General features: G+C 39.1%; 1 protein-coding gene across 7 annotated transcripts in view; it reads left to right on the forward strand.

The window, feature by feature from the left end:
• The window catches only part of SEC24D (SEC24 homolog D, COPII coat complex component), a 69051-nt gene extending 49515 nt beyond the window's left edge, over positions 1-19536 (forward strand). For all 7 annotated transcript variants that reach the window (XM_021396403.1, XM_021396406.1, XM_021396402.1 and 4 more), the window contains 14 exons: positions 1468-1583; positions 4436-4560; positions 7675-7866; positions 8428-8521; positions 10760-10876; positions 11356-11526; positions 12234-12330; positions 13005-13150; positions 14533-14671; positions 15115-15233; positions 15917-16096; positions 16598-16789; positions 17346-17435; positions 17784-19536. In XM_021396403.1, the coding sequence (XP_021252078.1) occupies positions 1468-1583; positions 4436-4560; positions 7675-7866; positions 8428-8521; positions 10760-10876; positions 11356-11526; positions 12234-12330; positions 13005-13150; positions 14533-14671; positions 15115-15233; positions 15917-16096; positions 16598-16789; positions 17346-17435; positions 17784-17924 (1919 nt within the window). In that variant the 3' untranslated portion in view covers positions 17925-19536. The remainder of the gene's footprint in view (positions 1-1467; positions 1584-4435; positions 4561-7674; positions 7867-8427; positions 8522-10759; positions 10877-11355; positions 11527-12233; positions 12331-13004; positions 13151-14532; positions 14672-15114; positions 15234-15916; positions 16097-16597; positions 16790-17345; positions 17436-17783) is intronic.

Genomic DNA, 19793 nt, shown 5'->3' on the forward strand with positions numbered 1-19793 from the left:
TTCAATCCAGTTTTTAAAAATCTGTAAGAAAACATAATGCTGAATTGTGAAGTCCAGTCTGATGTGGTCAAAAGTTTATTTTAAAATATTATATCAAGATAGGATACAAAGCTGCTTGTATTGCTATCCCAAAGCAACTTTTGTGTAGAGAAATTAATTTAAGAAATGTAAATGTTCAGAAAAGACCAAATATTTAGAAGCATGTTAGACTAGTCCTGTCCACGGCTGCGGATGCAGTGGTTAAATAACCTATTAATCTTACTGTGACAACTGTTGGTTTTCACAGAAGATACCATGCCATATTTGTTCAAGTGTGCTGCATGTGACTCATAACTGTTCTTGTGTTCTTGGCTAACTCCCAGATCTTTGCCAGAACTAGCCTTTCTAGACATTTGTATCAAGTTGGATTTCCTCAGCTGGATCGCAGTGCTGTAGTGCTTTCCCTAATACAGTAATATTTTCAGTTCTGAAACAGGAACCTTGACAGGCTAACTCCAACTTCTTTTCTGCCTGAGGCTCAGATGTTCGTGCAGGCGTAGCAGATAGCAATTTTCGTAGTTTGTTAGCAATTTAAACTCGTATAAAGAGAGATTCGAATGCATTATGAACATTTTAAGAAAGTGTCATTTTCAATTATGCTTTGTATGAGTACAGTGTCTTTTGTCCAAGTAGGAAATCACTTGAAAAATAATTTAAAAAAAAATCGAGACCTCAAATGCCCTACGAATTAGAGGGTGTTCTGCACCCTCCCAGCTTTTAACAGATGCAAATTGTGAAAAATAATCATCCTATATGTACATTGATTGAGGAAAAATATGCTAAAATCCAGATGTGACTCCTCCCCAGTATGACCAACCTTTAGACTAACTGCATATAAATTGTTGGTGGTAAAACCCTTGATTTCTTAATGCTGGCTTTGGAGTTTTGCATCTTTTATCTGTAGCTACAGGAGGTTCCCAATAAAATGGACTGAATGCATTTTGCTGTACAGTAGGCTAGGGATATGAACATTGCAGAGTGGTATTTTTACATAAAGCAGCACAGGCTTTAGAAAAAGCTCTGTTTTTTAACTCCAGTGACTTGGATTAAGTTATGAGGAGACAGTGTCTACTAAGAAAAGAGCCATTGTTTAGCCTGTATCCTGACGATAGCAGACCTTGTGCCTGTGGAAGTAACCTGAGTCAGTTTTACCTACTTGAGCTTAAGGGATACAGTTGACACGTATGGGGGAATATGCTTTATTCTCCAATTAGAAGAGGACCTGGATTACTGGAATATAGGTTTTGTTCATTTTCACAGATGAATGTAGGGATAAAAGCATAACCTGGCTGAGTGTTTACACTCTTCCCTTTGTCAGTAACCGAGTGGGCTACATTACCACGTCATATCTGTGGAAAGGAGCTGTTGGGTTGTTCCCCTCTGCTACAAAATATAAACTTTTCTTTCTGCTCTTGTACTGGCTTTTAGTCCCTCCATTCTTCTTCCAACATCTGGACCACATTGGCCGACGAGTAGACCACTATGAAAGGCCTGAGCTATCTCTGGGATCATACGAATATGTTGCTACTTTGGATTACTGCCGAGTGAGTATCTTCAATATGCAAATTCTTTTATGATTTGATGTCAGCACAAACAACATCCTACAAATCCCTGCCTTCGAGTAAGCGTGCTCATAAGCTGAAATGTCAGAGTGCAGGAACATTTTACAAAATTTACAGGTGTGGAGACTTTAAGCTTATGATAATATGTTTTGTTCTTTTGTGTGGCAGAGTGTGAACCTAGCAGGTGAGAGTCATAAACAGTGCATCAAAGTCCTGGATCGCAAGTCTTCAACTGGGATGCTGGTTTGGTCCTAGCAAGCGTGCAGAGGATGTTTTGAGGATATAGTTCAAATTCTGTTGCAGTGTTGCATTTTAACAGCGTGTCTTCTATTAATTTTGAAGACAGACATACACCTAAATTGCCTTCTCAGCTTTGCAAACCTTAGCGTGGGGATTCGAATCTTTTCCTGACACGTAGTTTTAGTGTTCTGACCAGTAAGTTACAATGGGTTCTGTCTCCTAATACTAAAGTACTTAAATACTTGTTCCAAAGCCTACTCGAGCCACTGGAAATATTTGTAGTTGATTTTATTAGAGAACTATATTTGACACTTCCCATAGCATAAATTACTTCAGCTTTTCAAACTTCCTTACAGAATTTTATGAAATTCCCAGTGTGGCTTTATCCAGCTGCAGTACAGACGTATTTCTTGGTTCTTGCTGAAGTCGGGTGGAACTGTCTGTCGATGGAATGAGTTCATGATAATATTAGGAAAGTGAGTTGGATCTGACAAAGTCTTGAAGTAGATACTTCCTCAGATGATCAAATTCTTGCTGGCATGAATGAATGAGCAATTGTTGTTCAATCCTGCTTTCTCTCAGGGATACTGCTCCAAAATCCAGTGAAATACCTGAGGTTGCCTCTATAGATTTCATTGATATCTGGGTTAAACCCCAGATCACAGGACTGCAACTCAGTGACTCTAGCGGGCATTATATATATGCAGTGTGGGATACTCACTGTACATGCAGCGTAGCTCCATCAAATTTTGTTCAGCTTTGCTGATTTCTGCAGCTAGGCTTTTGAAAGCATGTGTACTAAGTAGCACCGTGCCAATTTTAGTTTTTCTCTTCTCCTCTAGAGTTGTAACCGGGCATGATGCATTCACCACCACAATGCTGCTTTCAGTGCAGTGAATTTTGGCATATTGTTTAAATCAGGGAGTTCCTGTGATAAGTTGTCCAGTGTGGTTTGTTTTCATATGGGAAAAGCCTGTTTCATAGACTTGGTAGAATGTTAGAAGAAATTAATTTTTTATAAAATTAGCACTAGAAATGCTAAGTGACTTTAGCTAATGCTAAATGCTAATGCTAAAGTCACTGGATTTTAGAGAAGTTAGCATTATCTTATAATCATTTTCTCATTTTGCTCCAAGATTTAGTTCTTTTATAAATCAGTTTAAGACCAAAACTGAAAAGTCATTTCCTCTTGTGCTTATCAAATGACAAGGATGAACAGCTACAAAAAATGTTAACAAATAACAGCTGTTCTGCATTATTGTGCTCCTGCTAAGCGGATGCGGCAAGAGCATGAGTTCTCATTTCTGCCATATATTTGTCAGAAATTATGCAGGGATTCTTTATAAACAGCAGTGTGCTATGAGAGTTTTATAAAGTAGTGTTTGATACGGTTTATGAAACTAGAATCCAAATATAGAACACAGAATAGCTTTTAAAAATACTGTCTGGTTTTAGTTGATGAGAGTTAATCTTGATTTACATGATTCAAGTCAAGTGAGATGAAAGGTATAATGGTTAGCTTTAAGTGTTTGAGGACTACAGTAAGTCATAATTCAAAGGTCAGATGATTTTTTTCTTACACAAAGTTTTCTGAAGTCTATTTGTAACAAGCATGATTCGGTAAATGGTCAGAAGTCTTTACATGAAGGCTGTGAAACAGCATATGTAACACTAAAGGTTCTCCTGGGTTTGACACCAACTAATAACCCCTACTTGTCTTAATCAGCATTAGGAAAACTGATACAAGGCCTGGGGTGAGCCTATCTATGATGATTACTGTTGCTGCGTGTGCTCTGTAAGATCTTCTTCTTGGGTCCATCTGTAACCGTGACATTGCTTTATTTAAAACCGAAACCTTCATCATCATATTACGTACAGAATATTGTGTCAGTAAGTGTCATACGATTTGTATGCACTTACATTATGAGCAAGAGACTATGGCTAAGAAGCTGTGCCCAAAGGAGACCGTACCAGTCCAAGTCACTGCTGCATATGCAGCAGTTGCATACAGTGAATGTGATGCTCTCATGCTTTAATTATCTTAGAGAAAATCAGCTTATTCCTGAAAGTTTTCTTATCTGTTCAGAGTGCACTGGAGCATGAGAAAGCAAGACAGAAAGACAAACAGACAAGATGCAGATGATCAGTGCTTAGTATTGCTAAGGACTGAGATATTTTAATTCTGGTTCAATACTTGGGTCACGTTTTCTGTTTCCAGGATGGTTAGAAATTGCTTAACAGAAATTTAAGTATTCCTATTAACAAGGTTATTTTGTATGTGTAAATGGAATACAAAAACAGTACGGGTACAGAAAAAAGCCACAGACAAATTTGTTTAAATAATTGAGTAATAAACTGTTACCCTTTAAATACTTTATTCTAGTAGGATGCCACTTTCCAGTAATACTGTTTTATTGCAAGGATGGACCTTACCCATACATCATCTTTCTGTAATAATTACTATTTTTCATCCATAGCATTTTTCAAATGACTGCACACTGTATTTAGATTGCCTTACAGTACCATTTGTAAATCTTTTTTTGACTATCAGGACACCATCTAATTTTCCCTGATAATGATATTTTCTTCTGTAGAATAACAAGCCTCCAAATCCACCTGCTTATATCTTCATGATTGATGTATCATACAGAAATATAAACAGCGGCCTTGTTAAACTCATATGTGATGAACTGAAGACTCTTCTCGATAAACTTCCTAGGTAAAGAAACATAAATGTGTTTTGCTTAACTTGCTAAACTACAGTAATCATGCAGCTGTGTGTGAATTCAAGAAAGCTAAGGAAACGTGACAGTTTACAGTACAAGCACTTTTGAGCTGATAGTGACCAAATGTTAATTTGTTAATTTTAACATTGCTGGCAGTTTTTGAGAATCTTAGATTGATGTCTGGGTTTACTGCTGTGTGAACAGAAAGCATCTGTTGTACTGACTGCACATGCAGCATGCTTTCTTTTCCTTTCTTGCAGTGAACTCTAGTGGTGCTATCAACAAAGTCCCAGCTTGCAGTTTTGACTTGCTGTAGTTCTGTTTACTGAAACACTGCTTTTGTCATTAAATTAAGCAGGGAAATATCACAAACCAGGATGCTCGAGCATAAAGTCTCTCTGAAGCCATAGTGTTTGTGGATTGCATCTATGGCCCTTTTTGTTTAATTGGCAAAACTTTTAAAGCTTTTTACTGTGCTGTGAGACTTTTCTGCCGTGGGATGTATCTGAGAGGGGAACAAATCTCTTAGTAACCAACAATTTGTGAAATACAGCGCGTTGGCTTTGTGAGCGTTAAACATGCAGTAGTACTTTCACTACTGATCAGTATTAATGACAGTATATTATTTTAGTGTCATTTAGTATAGGATTTAGTATTATACGTTTAATACAGTTTTCATTAACATTTTAATAATGCAAGCAGTTAAATGTAAGGAGTCAGACTGAGAAATTAAGTAGGCAAGATGTTTCTCAGTTTAGGCATATTAAAGCATACAAGAAGAAAATGCATTCCAAATAAGTTTTTGCAGAGGGAGAACAGGCTTAAGAAGTACAGGGAGCAAAGTGGAGAACAGTGGGAGATGAGATCCTTGAGATAATCTGGGATATATTAAAAATCTTCTCTCATGTGTGCTTGTTGGATCTCTGTGCGTGAAAGAAATTCCAGTCCAGGGCAGGAAGTTAGTTTGTCAGATGCCCGTGTAAGACCTCAAGTACTTTGTCACTGGAGATAGAAGTGTTTGATATTATCCGGACCATATCTTAGAGCTTTCCATCAAGCCTGGTGTTCACTCTGAACATAATACAAGCCATGAGTGTAGTAACAATAAACAGTTGGCAGTTTTAGAAACACCTAGACTTGAATAGGGAAAGTAAAGGAAAAATGGAAGCACGCGTATCTGTATCACAAGAAGTGACATTCTTTTCCTCACCAGCAGAGATCTGCTGCTAATTACTCACTGCCAAAGTTTTTCATGTTTCTGAAACAAAAAGCAAGAAAAAAAGGGACAGACCCTTTGGTTTTTCAGAGAGGAGAAAAAAAAAACCAAGATATTAAGGGACTCTGCCAGCATTTGTAGTGAAACTTTTATTTTGGTGCTGAGACATGAACTTCACTGTGTGTTCATTTTCTCTCGCTGAAGACAAACACCTGCAAAAATATTCTGCTGTTACCACATGAGGTGAAAACACCATGCTGGGAATTCACCCTGTGCTTAGATTTCTGGTAGCCCAAATTGTTCAAGAGGAAAGACTTCTGGATATCAAAGCAACGTGTGTAACAGAAAGGCCACTGGTATAAAGACATGTGGCAGAGAAGCCTAGCCTGAAAGTGGATGAGGAGTGAGAAGTTAAAAATATCAAATGGATTGAGCTGGGTGGCTCCAAGACCTCTTGTTAAAAGGGTTTTGTGCTTTTGCAGACTTGTAGCACGGCAGAAAACAAGTTCTTAGCTTGCTTGAAATGTTAGAATACACATTTTCAAATTTACACGTCCAAAACCAGGACCCTGACTATTCAGAGAAATATGGAGAAATCTGTTTATAGAAATTGTGCCGCTGACCTCAGAAAGTCAGGCTAACTAGCTGTGCCAGTATGGTTTTTAGACACATAACAACATTTGAACATGTGTGATACGGATGTCTCATTTTGAGACTTGAAAATGAACGGTGTTGCGTGTTAGCTGCAGAGGTGATCAGCCACTGTGTTTACAACTGATCTTTAACATTATGAAGAGAAATTGGGTTGTGCAAAGTGTACAGACCACCACAGATAACAGCGGTATCGTGTTACTGAGAAAACAGTAGTGTCTGAGTGCTTGGAGTGTTGAGAAACGTGCATTCAGAAGTTATGCATCTATTTGAGTTACAGTATTTTGGAGGAATCATTTAAGATACTTCTTTATGGAATGTGTTCAATATAGAATATTGATTTCTTTTACACCAAAGCAGCCCCTCTCTCATCCTGCAGTGTCTCCATAAAAAAATAGCGGAGTTACATTCTATATTGTCATGAATGTTGAGGATTGTAGATGAGAAAACTCTTTTCCCTCCCAAGCTCAAATTTTTAGAGGAAGCTTGTAAAACTAACAGAAGGTGCTACTGTAGATATGATTAAGACCAGTTAGTGATGGTGCTGCTAATTGCACAGTAGCTACTGCTTAGAGGAGTTACCTCCTGGAAAACAGATAGTGAGCTTGCTGCTCGCAGTGTTCTTGCAGGTGTAGCTCAGAGCAGCAGTTGGCTGGCTTCTGTCAGTCTGGGAACGTACCGGCAATGCCAGGTGATTTGTACAGTGCATTTTCGGCATGATGCACAGCTATGAAGGATCTAAGAGCTTTTGATGCTTAAAAGCAGTCCTGCCAAAGCACAAGTTTGATCCACCGAAGTCCAAAAGTCATCGGGCATTATTCAAGCCTAGTTACTATTACTAGGTATCAATCACTACGGTCACTGAATTATAATGTATTCTACATAAAGGTGTTTTTCTGATTATATCTTGTACTAATTGTCCTATCCTCTTTTCCATGTCTTGAAGACAACATGGTTTATTATTATATCCTACTTTTGACTTCTCGAATAGGATGCAGAGTTGATAGGGATGACTTTGAATAAATAATTTAAAAAAATTACAACAGTTCATTTAATCAGTGTTTTTAATTTGACCCAAGGCAAGGATTGGGGTAATTAATTATATCTTCTTGGCTGTTGTTTGCTATGTTGCTCCCAGTACAGACAGTGATCTGAAATAGCCTCGCATTTCAAAGGAATGCCTCTACTGCAAGGTCAGGGTTACAAAATTATAACAGTTGTTTTTTAATTTTTCTCACAGAGAAGAGCAGGAAGAATCCTCAGCAATTCGAGTTGGTTTTGTCACTTACAACAAGGTCCTCCACTTCTTCAATGTGAAAAGTAACTTAGCTCAGCCTCAGATGATGGTGGTCTCAGACGTTGGAGAAGTTTTTGTTCCTTTGCTGGATGGTTTCCTTGTTGACTTTCAGGAATCACGATCTGTTGTTAACAAGTAAAGTACAATTACTCCATATCTGAATAAGACCTAAATGCTATAATACGCATTTTTCCTTTTAGCTCATTGTCTTGGAGGTTTGGGGGATGCATGTACTTGTTGAAATGCTTTAGAAGCCATCGGATGCTTCAAGTCCTGTATTTCCACCTTTGAGGCAAAGCAGAAGTGCTATCAACAACTCCACAATGCTGAATTTGAAAGCGTATTTAGGCCAGCTCTAAGCCGTGCATCATCAGCTGTGCCATTGCAAAAATGAGAGAGAGGGTTGTGGCTTTGTGCTACGTTGCATGTTTTTCCTCCTATGTATGTGATACATATCTTAGTGTATCCCTTTATGTTATCAGCTTTGAAATAATACATTTCAATAGAATTTTAAAATTAAAATTTCATTTTATTCTGGCTGAAATCCTAAGCAATTGAGCGATCAAAATTAGTTTTGCATTTGCTTGGAAAACATGGAAAATATCTTCTTCTGTGAAGACTTGGTATGCTACATTTTTGGGGGTTATAAAAAAATATGCTAACCAGTTGAGACATGAATACTTTCCTCTTTCATAGCTTGTTGGACCAGATTCCTGAAATGTTTGCAGACACGAATGAGAGTGACACCATCTTTGCTCCTGTTATCCAGGCTGGCATGGAGGCACTAAAGGTTAGAACGTTCCTCTCTGAAAAAGCGGTAGCTCTTTGATTAGGACTAGACTTGATAACCTACATAAATTCCATTTGCTAAAGGCCAGTGACGAGTCCTACAAATCACAGTGGGAAATCAGAAGAATCGCTGATTGTTTCCAGCTTTGATGTTCCGCTACTCTCATGGTACATCTGAACTTTTTTAGTTGAAATGAAAACACTGGCAGGTCTGTTTTCAAATTCTCCTCCTTGAGGGAAACCGGTCCCTCCAGAGTCTGTTCTGTATTGGAAGGATGTTTAAGAAAAGATGGGGAGCGGGAGTTGGTTTCTTGTTCAGCATTTGAGAGACAAAAAGGTGTTTAGTTGCTACAGAATTGGTAGATACTCTGGATGTTTGTACAGACTTCTAGTCCTTGTGTGTTTGAAAGGCAGATTAAGAATTGGTGTAAGTTACGGTTTTTCTCTGCCTGTTCTCCAACTTCTGCTGACGTTTTGTACAAAGTGAGGAATTTATGACTACAGAATTGAGTGGGGAGTGGGAGGGTTTCTGCTGAGCTGCCAACATCTCACAGCACGCATACAGCTGAGAATGAATCTGTGGATCAAATGTGCCCCCGGTCGCTTTCTGTGTGTCAGGGATAGGCCTCGAAATGCTGACATTTCTGTGGAGCTCTGCCAATAAAGGAATGCCACCACAAGATTTGTAGGGGCAGAAAAACAGCCAGTGTTGTTTTACAATAGATGATTTATCTGTCAGCTGTGTACAAGTAAATCACAAACTTTGAGTAAATAAATCTGTTAAACCAAAATTACACAGCATTTCTCAAATTTGTTTCCGAAATATTTATTTTCTTCTTACTTATTCATAGTAGCAGAGGGTATACGTGCAAACCATTTGGTTACCAGTTCTATCAAAATGCTCTTCCTTGGTATTTGAATTCTGCAAAACAAACTTAAACATGAATTTTCTTTTGATGCTGTTCCTATTAAAAAAAAAAAAAAAAAAGTTTTTATTAAGTAAGCTTTTTAACTCGGTACTTAAAGTGATAATTTGCAAGGATTTTCACTGTAAGTTATTAACATGCACATACATGTGTTCGAGAAAACAAACCTTGTCTAAAAAGAATGAAATTGATTCTGTTCCTCTTTGATATCAATCTATTTTTAGAAATAATACATTTTAGGCAGTTTCCCAATAATTCCTGATGCATGTGGTGAGTAATGGCTATGTGCTCAGTCAGTCTTTCACTCTTTACAGAACGCTTTTTAAAAGTTACCAAAAAAAGTGGTGTTCATAATTAAAAACTACAATGCTTAAACTATTAGGGGTGAAATTTCAGCTCTGTTAGAAGTATGATAACTGTCTTTGATTGCATTCCTGCCATAGCAAACAAATTGCTACTTATCCCAGAAGAATGCCATGGCGTATTTTGAAATGTGGAATAACCTTGTGCGCATCTTTAGATCTGGAGGGGAAAGAGTACTGAAGCACATTAGTGTCGGTAGTCTCAGGTATTGAGTTTTTAAACTGGATGTGTTGGTAAGCCTGGAGAAGGAAAAGAACAATTGCTCCCTTTCCTCCTCCTTTCCATTCACCCCATTTCTTTAATACTCAGTGAACTCACAATTGCTGATCAGTTTTCATTCCTATTAGCTATCTTAATAACAAGAGTGAGCGAAAAACTCTTTTGTTTTTCCTAAATTTTGGTGGAAAAGCTTGTTACAGTACAAAGATGCTTACGGTACTGCTACTGTTGCCATCCTCTGGAATTCAGGTTTTTCTGTCAGCAGATGGCCATCCCAGGTAGCAAATATCATTGCCTCATTACAGTTCTAGATAAGAATTGAAAACTTTGGCTGAAACTGGTATTCACTTTGTTTCTTAGTGAAAGGAGGAGATGTCCATCACAAGTTCTGCTGCTCCGGTGTTTTAGTGTAGATCTGAATGTAGAATGCAGTACAGGAATGTAGTTGTCACTCTTTTGTATCTAACTTAAAATTCTCTAGAAGTACTTTTCGTAGTCATCAAGATTTTAGCTTCCTATATAGAAATTACTGTACTTATGCATCATCCAACACATCTGTATTAGACTAAGTTATTTACAGACATAAAATTCCCAGCTTTGGGAATCCATCAAATGTAAGGACTGTAAAATGAACTATTTAGCGCTGAAGAACTTTTGCAGAAATGTTGCTGTTCTGAGAAACAATGGTGTGTGAAAATTATTCAATGCCAATATGGGTGTCATTACAACAGGCTGCAGAATGTGCTGGGAAGCTGTTTATCTTCCATTCTTCACTGCCAACTGCAGAAGCACCAGGAAAACTGAGAAACAGAGATGACAAAAAACTACTCAACACAGATAAAGAAAAGGTATTTTCCACTCAGAGTTCCTAAGGGAGTGCTATTACGCTGAATTTCTCTAATAAAACCTTGATCTTTTTCATTTATCTTCTTTTACAAAGATTTGCTTGTAACTATACAGTATTCCCACTCTTTGTCCTGCTTATTTAGATATAATGGACAAATATATTGGTATGGCCATATGGGAACACCAAGGTTGAACTATGGTCAAGCAGCAACGCTCATTTATAAAGGAAATCCATAGCTGCAGATAATTCCACCCATCAATAGTCTTTGCTACCTACCCGTTCAGTGATTTAGTTTAGTAAGGAGTTTTTGATGCATATAAATATCAGTGGAATGTATTTGCAGGGGCAATGTGATTTTATTCAAATCCATGTCTCACTTAAAACTTCCATCACTTTTATTTTTCAGGCAGACATTTGGATTGTGAGTGGCTGCCAACAGTATCTAATGTTATCACATTTCTATTTTTTAATTTTGTGCAGACACTCTTCCAGCCTCAGGTAAACTCTTATGAGTCCTTAGCCAGAGATTGCGTGGCTAACGGCTGCTGCGTGAATTTGTTCCTCTTCCCAAATCAGTACGTGGACGTAGCTTCCTTGGGTCTTGTCACCATGTACACTGGAGGAACACTGTACAAGTACAACAATTTCCAGGTAAGCGGTGCAAGCTCCCAACCTGGCAGCTAGTTACATCTGGGGATTGCTTGTTTTTATTTCACAGTCACCTTTGACAGTTAACCAAAAAGTAGAGTAACTGTACAAAATTTACTTAGAAACCTCAGGGGATAAAATTTAAACCTAGAAATGGCAGGTCAGGCTGAAACTGAAGTGTTGAAAGAGTAATTTTACTTTTGCATAAATTGGTTGGTACCTTAAAATTAACTGACTCACCTAAATATGCTGACATCTGCAGGGAAGTCTGTTACTCCAGTACTTACAGGTAAAAATGCTTATGATAAAGAGCAAAATAAAGCCACAACACTACTTGTTTGTTTAAAATTTCAGAGGAATATCTATGGGGAATATAGGACCTTGTGTCAGGAGCTGAGCTACAGAAGCATTTTTTGTGAAGTGAGCGAGGCTACTCTGTAATTCTTACGGCCACACCATATGAACTTCGCTAGGATGGATGTTATTGGAGATGGATTTGACTGAATAGAAATTCTGCGTGTCCAAGCTGGTGATGAGCTGGTGGATACTTGTGCATCTCTGCTCCTGTTAATAAAGTCTCTTTTAAAGGAAAACAGAGAAGTCAAATGTGAAAGGATGCGATGTCAGGGAGGGGGAGTGTGTTGGGTTTCTGCTCGTTTGCTGCCACCCAGTGGTGATCTGCAACTCTTGCTTTTGCTTTGCCTTTCTAGCTCAGTTCCGATAGCCTGCAGTTCCTAACCGATCTCAGGAGGGATGTAGAGAAAAAGACGGCATTTGATGCAATAATGAGGGTTCGAACAAGTACAGGTAATGGTACCCCTTGGGAATGAGAATAAATATGCATATGAGAATATATAATTTTAAATAATTCTGTGCTAGAAGTGCTATACTGACTTGTAACTATACAGACTTGTAACAGCAGGCTGCCCGTCTTAACTTCATTGTGTACCTTCTGAAAAGTACAGACTGAGAAAACAGATGAGTATCCCCTGACGTATATGCCTACACAAATTTGCAAATAGCAGTAAGGCTTCTGATCATTATGCATGCATTCTGAAATGCAAGGAAGTCTTAGAGAAGAGCATGTTTGCCCAACACTTACACGCTTTTTCGTTTTCTAAATACTTCTAATTAAATTAATGCTTCTACTTTTCAACCATTCGTTCTCACTTTCAAATGCACGTATTTGAGGAGAGCATAAACGAACACACAGAGTGGCGCAGTGAGTAGTGCCAAAGGTTCTGGGGTGTCCCTGAGTCACCGCGCTCCTCCATGGCCCACACAGATTCACTTCTTCCTCCTACCCAGCGGACAGAAAATGCCACCAGCGAGGAAGACTGGTGGGGACTGCAACCCCCTGAGGCTGCACACCCTTGAGGGAAAATAGTTTCATTAAGCAAAACTGAAGTCAGAAAACAGTATCATTTTTATTTGTTAATTGTAAAAGGATACGGTTTGTTTACTTTTTCATCTGGCTGTAGGCTTCAGGGCTACTGACTTCTTTGGTGCCATTTACATGAACAACACTACAGACGTTGAAATGGCAGCAGTTGACTGCGATAAGGCTGTGACAGTAGAGTTCAAACATGACGACAAACTGAATGAGGACAGCGGGGCCTTAATTCAGGTAAAAAATGCAACGTGTCATTTATTTACATAGTAATGATTGCAAAAAAAGTTACGCCGTAGGACTGATGCCTGAAATGCCAGGCTGTTTACTCCACAGTATGGAACCCCAGCTGTAGTTCCAGGAAATGTAGATTAGGCACAGAAAGGCCAGTTTTAATTACTGCTTGAATTGCCAGCGCTTGGGATATGCTCATACCTAGCAGAAGATTCATCCTAACCATTATCAGATAATGGGAGGTTGCTGTTTACTATTCTGGATGTTTTGTCATGACCTCATGACCTTTTGCTATTTTAATGACAGAAAATGTTACAGCTTGAAAGTTTCACACAAGCCGTAGAATTATCTAAACTTTTGTTTCTAAGCTAAGCTGCTTAGCTTTTATCTTGCCCCTATAAATACTTCATAGGTTAGCAGTTAATCCTTGTATGAGTACAGCACTGTGAAACATCCCCTTTGGTATGTCTGATGGCACTTACTGGAGACTGGTGCAGCAGCGATGGGAGAAGTGCATGGCATACGGATGTTGCATTTAACTCTCTTTCATATGAGAGTTACTTGTGAAAGATCCAGTGCAGAGCTGGCCACAGTGAATTTACCTGCAGTTGGTACGCGCTGTATGCCCTGCAGGCTTTGGCTTGTATCTGCAGACAATGATGAAATTATTTTTTGATTGTGGTGGTAGGAAACAAACGCCTGCCAGGGAGATGCATGCAGTGCCAGCAAAATGTTAGCACTCAGGAAATCTTGAGCACGGTTCCTTTACTTTTTATGCATGTAAGTAAGTTTTCCTGCACGCTAACATTATATAAAAGTGGAACTGGAGTCGTAAGCTATTTCTTAAGTTATCCCTCAAATTTTACTATCTAAGCCAATGGAAGAGGCAAGATACAGGGTGGATATAGTAGGACCCCACTTGACTTTTCAAGATTAACAAGTTTTTCTTTGTTGCTTTGACAAAAACTAAGATGGCAGAGTCGTACTCAGCAAGCTTCTGATCTCTGGTAGTGTGTCTTTTCAGGTGCATTTCTTTGGGGCATTTTTCTTGATAGCATGTTCAAGTATAGCTTACAATCAGTGGTCTCTTGTTTTCAGATGATACCATCAGTGTGTAGCACAAGAAAGCAATAAGCCTTCCCAACAGTCATCATTATTTTTATACTTACAGGGCTAGTAACTTTTATAATTCATTTATATGTCTAATGTACTTACATAAAAATTAATATATCTGTTGTTCCTTTGGTTCATTAGCACTGAAACAGCACCACAAAGCTGGGCTGTTCCTCAAAAGTCATTCTGTGCCTCTCGGTGGCTCTTGTGTGATGATTATCAACTTCTTGTTTTAAAATTGAAATGAAAGACAACTGGCTCCTCTTTTGCAGTGTGCTGTCCTCTACACATCAGTAAGTGGGCAAAGAAGACTTCGCATACACAATATAGGTTTAAATTGTAGCACCCAGTTAGCTGATGTTTACAAGACCTGTGAGACTGATGCACTTATCAACTTCTTTGCTAAGTCAGGTAAAGTCGAGCGTAATTTATTTTTTCTTCTCTGGGCTGGGAATGAAGGGAGTTGGAGTGACTGATTAGCAAGGGGGAAGTCATGTTTTGTAACTTGCTACTGCCATCTCTTTTAAGTACTATAAAATTTAAAAGAGAACTAGATTGCAAATTTTAGATATCTATGCCCTCAATGGAATGCCTGTGAAGGTTGCTAGAAACAGGTAATGCACAGAAGTGTATAGGCACTGTATTATTTGGTTAGGATTTCTGTTTGGTTTGGGGCGGGGCTTTTCGTGTGAAAATTAACAAATTCTCTAAAATGATTTAAGAGTCAGAAAAAAACAGCCACAGACGTGAGTTTAATAAAATTAAAATCTAGCAGCATACTTTAAAAGTGTATATTTGTCATGCACACAAGCAACAGAACCCGAACATGCTCTTTTGTTCTTCTGTATTCGTAGCTTTTAAAGCTATTCTAAGCCAACCGCTGAAGGCTGTCAGAGAGATCCTGGTCAGTCAGACAGCGCACATGCTGGCGTGTTACAGGAAGAACTGTGCTAGCCCCTCAGCAGTAAGCCAGGTAAAGACCTCCCCAGCTCAGCCCCTCCTTGCAGCCAGCACACTTGCACCACCAGCAGTACCAGAAAAGAACGTTTCAGGACATACATACTTTTGGTTTTCTTTTGAAGATGACGACAGGTGACTCTTTTTATAAATTCAGAGCATTTGGGGGTATCACGGAACTAACGAACAGTAAATCCTTTCAGCAGCTGTTCCTGACAGAAGCCTTTTCCCAGTTCACAGGACAATCCAAAGATAGCTTGACTGAATTCAAATCCAGTAAGCCTTTAACTTTTATTTTTCTTACAGCTCTCAAAATACTTCTGTATCCCTTCTGGATTTTGAGGTGCTGCATAAGTGGCTTTTTCCTCACTTTTCTGAACTACAATTGGCAATTTTCTACTTGAATGCTGAGGTTAATAGCGAAGGACTCCCAACAATACCGGAGGCTTTCAATTTAGACTGTTTCTTTGAGTCTCCTTTAAACTACGTTTTCCAATTAGGCTTTCATGTACCATTTAATGCTTCTTATAATCGCAAGCCTGGGCAGTGAATTATTTCTTTCAGTGAAGACCAAATGTTGCTTCTAACACCAGAGAGGTACTTACTGTGGAAGAAAACAATTAAATAGTAGTTTGAAAGTCCAGCTGTCATTTCCCAGCACGTGGGATATATTAAATACAAGTCTCTGCTGTCTTTCAGCTCATCCTTCCAGATGCAATGAAGGTGCTACCAGTGTACATGAACTGCCTGTTGAAGAGCTGCGTGCTGACTGGCAGACCAGAAATTCCAACTGACGAGAGAGCGTACCATCGGCAGCTGGTCATGTCTATGGGAGTAGCTGACACACAGCTGTTCTTCTATCCCCAGCTTCTGCCGATTGTACGTATGTTATCTGCACGTCTGTTCGCTTTTGGTAAAACTGTTTTCTTTTTAAATTGCTGTCATGTTTTAAATTGTAGAGATGCAGAACATTTTCTCTGTGCAACACGCAGCAAGCTGGATTATATTTTTAAAGTGAAGTAGTTGCTAGCTGAACTAGACTTCGGAGGGAAGGTAGAACCTCTAGTTTAATGAAAATGGGGAAGTAACACGATCAGTCGCTGACATCGTCACCCTCTCATAATTACACCGTACTTTTAACATGAGCCTGGTTTCTGACCTGGCTAATAGAAGATGGCAGCTTTAGTCAAGCTCAAGGCTGGTATGCATGCATCTTTGTACTTGTGGAGAGGTGATTCTTAGCATGTAGCGTGTTAACTGAAAAAGATGTAACCACTAATTTCCTCTGATCTGGAAAGGAAGCGTTAAGGTGTAATAAACCTGTTATTATTAGAGCATCACTCACCTTGAAGCTTCAACTGAGGTACTTTTGCCCCACAGCACAACCTGGATTTGAAGAGCGACGCCGTGCCAGCTGCAGTGCGCTGCTCTGAGGAGCGTCTCTCAGAAGGAGGGGCCTTCATTCTGGCCAATGGTCTGAGCATGTTCCTGTGGCTGGGGGTCAGCACACCCCCAGAGCTCATCCAAGGGCTTTTCAACGTGCCGTCTTTTGCACACATCAGCACAGAGGCTGTGAGTATATGGGGGGAAAACAGTCCGTTTTTCAGAACTCATCGTTTAGTAAGACCAGGCCACGAATTAGAGAAACCAGAGGGGGAACTTGGAGCATTCATCATTCAGCTAAAAGCAGAAATGGGTACCAGCAGAAGATGTGAAGACACCAAAAGTAACGCATAAAACTGTCCTAAGCTTTCTCTCCGAACAACTATGAGAGAAGCTTTCACAGAATTTTCAAAGTATCCTAAGTTATGACAGGTATTAAAATCCTACTGAATATGCATGGGTCAAGCAGCAGCAAAGCACTCTATAATAGCTAAAGCTTCTCCTGCAGCCGGAACTTTTCCCGATAATGAATTTTAATATAGTGATTATTTTAAACTGAAAAATGATTTAAAGACTGATGGGTTATTCTGGAAATTTCTGCAAAGGAGATAGATATAGCATTTCCCAGTTTAGAATGACACCCGCAGCAATACACATCATAAGTACCAGCAACTAGTCTTATACGAGTTTTTAATAAATGTGACTGGAATGTACCAACCAACCTGCAATGCTTCAATTCTGACAGACGTTACTGCCTGACCTGGCCAATCCCTACTCTAAGAAAATTAAGTCAATAGTGGAGCACATCCAGAACCAGAAGCCCTACACTATGAAGGTAAGAGTTCTCTCTGCCTCAGCCTGTTTTCATAGCTGTTCAAAAGAACACTGCCAGCTTTGACAGATTTTCTTGTAGCTGTAAAAGGCTTTTTACATACCAGGAATTTCCAAGTATGCCACTGAAATGTACTCTGAAAGGTCAGTTTAATTCTGCAAAGCTTCCTTCACGCTAGCTGGTGCTTGCACGTAAATCGCTCTCCTGTATTCCTAAGTACAGCTACTGAAATGTCACTATTAATTTGTTGTTTTATTTTCCTTCAGTAGCATTCCATAGTAGATACAGGAGAACGGTACTGCTACTTACTGTGATTGTATCCTAGAAATACATACATGTGTCTCTTTTCAGCTGATGATAGTGAAACAACGGGAGCAGCCAGAGATGCTATTCCGGCAGTTCCTAGTAGAAGACAAGAGTATTCATGGAGGAGCTTCTTACGTGGATTTCTTATGCTGTGTTCACAAAGAGATCTGCCAGCTTCTCAATTAAAGAAACTTTTAGTATATATAATTTGCCAATTACTTTCTGATTTTGCAGGAGGGACAGTAATTGGTACCTGAAAGCTGGCCCACAACTTCACTGTACCCAGACATTCCGCTGTGCTTTACCAAACTTTTTCTGTGCTCTTTTGTACAGTTTCTTTTCACCCAGCCTCTCTCTAAATATTTAGTTTACTTATTAAGCTGTAGAATAGAAGTTCAGCACTCAGGTATTAATCTTTGAGGAGTCTTGACTCTTTCTCTAAGTTGAATTGCCAGATTGAATTGCCAAACTGTCAATGCTTAAGAGCGTACGGTATGCATTTTCAAGTATCAAAATATAATTTAGAAAACTTAACTATTCCTATTACTAGCCATAAATTGTTTGAGAGCCAGGAAAGATGCTAAGAATCTACACAGAAGAAGGGAAAAGTTTTACGATGCTGCTTTCTCTAGAAGCGAGAGCACACAGCTGAATCAGTTTTGCAGCAGTCTTGTAGTTCCGTTTGAATATTCCAAAGCTCCACGTGTAAACTAACCTCGAAAAATAATCCTTTTTCCCAGAAAGGGCAAGTATTAATTTTCTGCAGAAACAGAGCTCCGGGTAACCTTCTACACCACAAGTATCCGGGACACAAAAATGCCTCAGTTTTCTAACTGGACTTGAATAAATGAATTTACAATGGACCGCAGGACACGTGGTAGTCAAACAATGCTTATTCTAAGCTTGGCAGTTAATGCCACGCTATTATGGTACAATCCCCTAGTCTTCAGGGCAGCGATTAATTTAGCATGCTATTTAATTACATTTTCAAAATTGAACACGTTGTGCTTTATTTAGCACATTCGTTAACTGGAATAAATCCCAATACGACTTAGCTAACCATCTGCTTCCCTCACCCTTACAGTGGCAGGTCGGCCATAAGACAGCTGACAAATTAAGCAAAGGTGAGTTGCGGTGCTATAAAAGGAAAGCCTCGTGCTTAACACCAGTCCTGTGACAGGGACCTCCTCTTGAATGGCTGATGAATAAATCAGTCAGCACTTGGAAGAATAAACTTCTGCTAGTATCAATATTTAAGGTAGATGTTAGAAAGCCAGTCTTCGGCAGCAAGAGCTGTTTACCTCAGTACCTCTTCAGTCTGTAGCTTTAGGACCAATGCCTCTGCACATGAGATCTGAACTTCTCCAAACTTGAAAAACTGTTGTTACAAATACCAGGATTTCACAGAAAGCAAAACCAAAATAAAACACAACCTCACAGAGTAAGAGGTGGGCCTCTTAAAAAAAAAGTGCCTTTGATCATGCTTGTGTCACTAAATAGTATTTATCCTTTTCATAAGCAGTCCAGAGCGCATTCCTGACAGCTTATCAAAACAGCTGCATCCTTGTGCACTGAATAATAACTTTGAAAACAAATGGATATATTGCAAAAGGATACTCTCACCGAAATTCAGCTGTCAAAGTAAGCACTCTTTGCTGAAGACATTTTACTTTGTAAAAAGTATTTGTTGCCTTTCCAGATCAGCGTAATTTGTAAAAATGACACCAGCAACTCTTAAGTGTAAAAACATAAGGAATTATTAAATATAATGATAATGTGTGTGTTTATTCTTTCCTAAGACAGAGGTCTCAGATTTTTTTTTATTTTAATGCCATCAGCCTCTCTGCCAAAAGCTATCCAGTACCTCTTAAACAGCACCACCTAAAGCTAGCACCCAGGACACTACAGCGGGTGCTTCTAGGACGACCAGCACTGGAAACTTGCTGCAGGGTTCACACAACTCCTCCCCTGCCTTTTTTCCCCCGTAAGCACGGCAAGACAACATAAAAAGATCATCGCACTGAGCAGGAAACGCAGCCAAGTTAAATGCACAAC

Source organism: Numida meleagris, chromosome 4 (assembly GCF_002078875.1).
Source record: "Numida meleagris isolate 19003 breed g44 Domestic line chromosome 4, NumMel1.0, whole genome shotgun sequence".
NCBI classification, from domain to species: Eukaryota; Metazoa; Chordata; class Aves; order Galliformes; family Numididae; genus Numida; species Numida meleagris.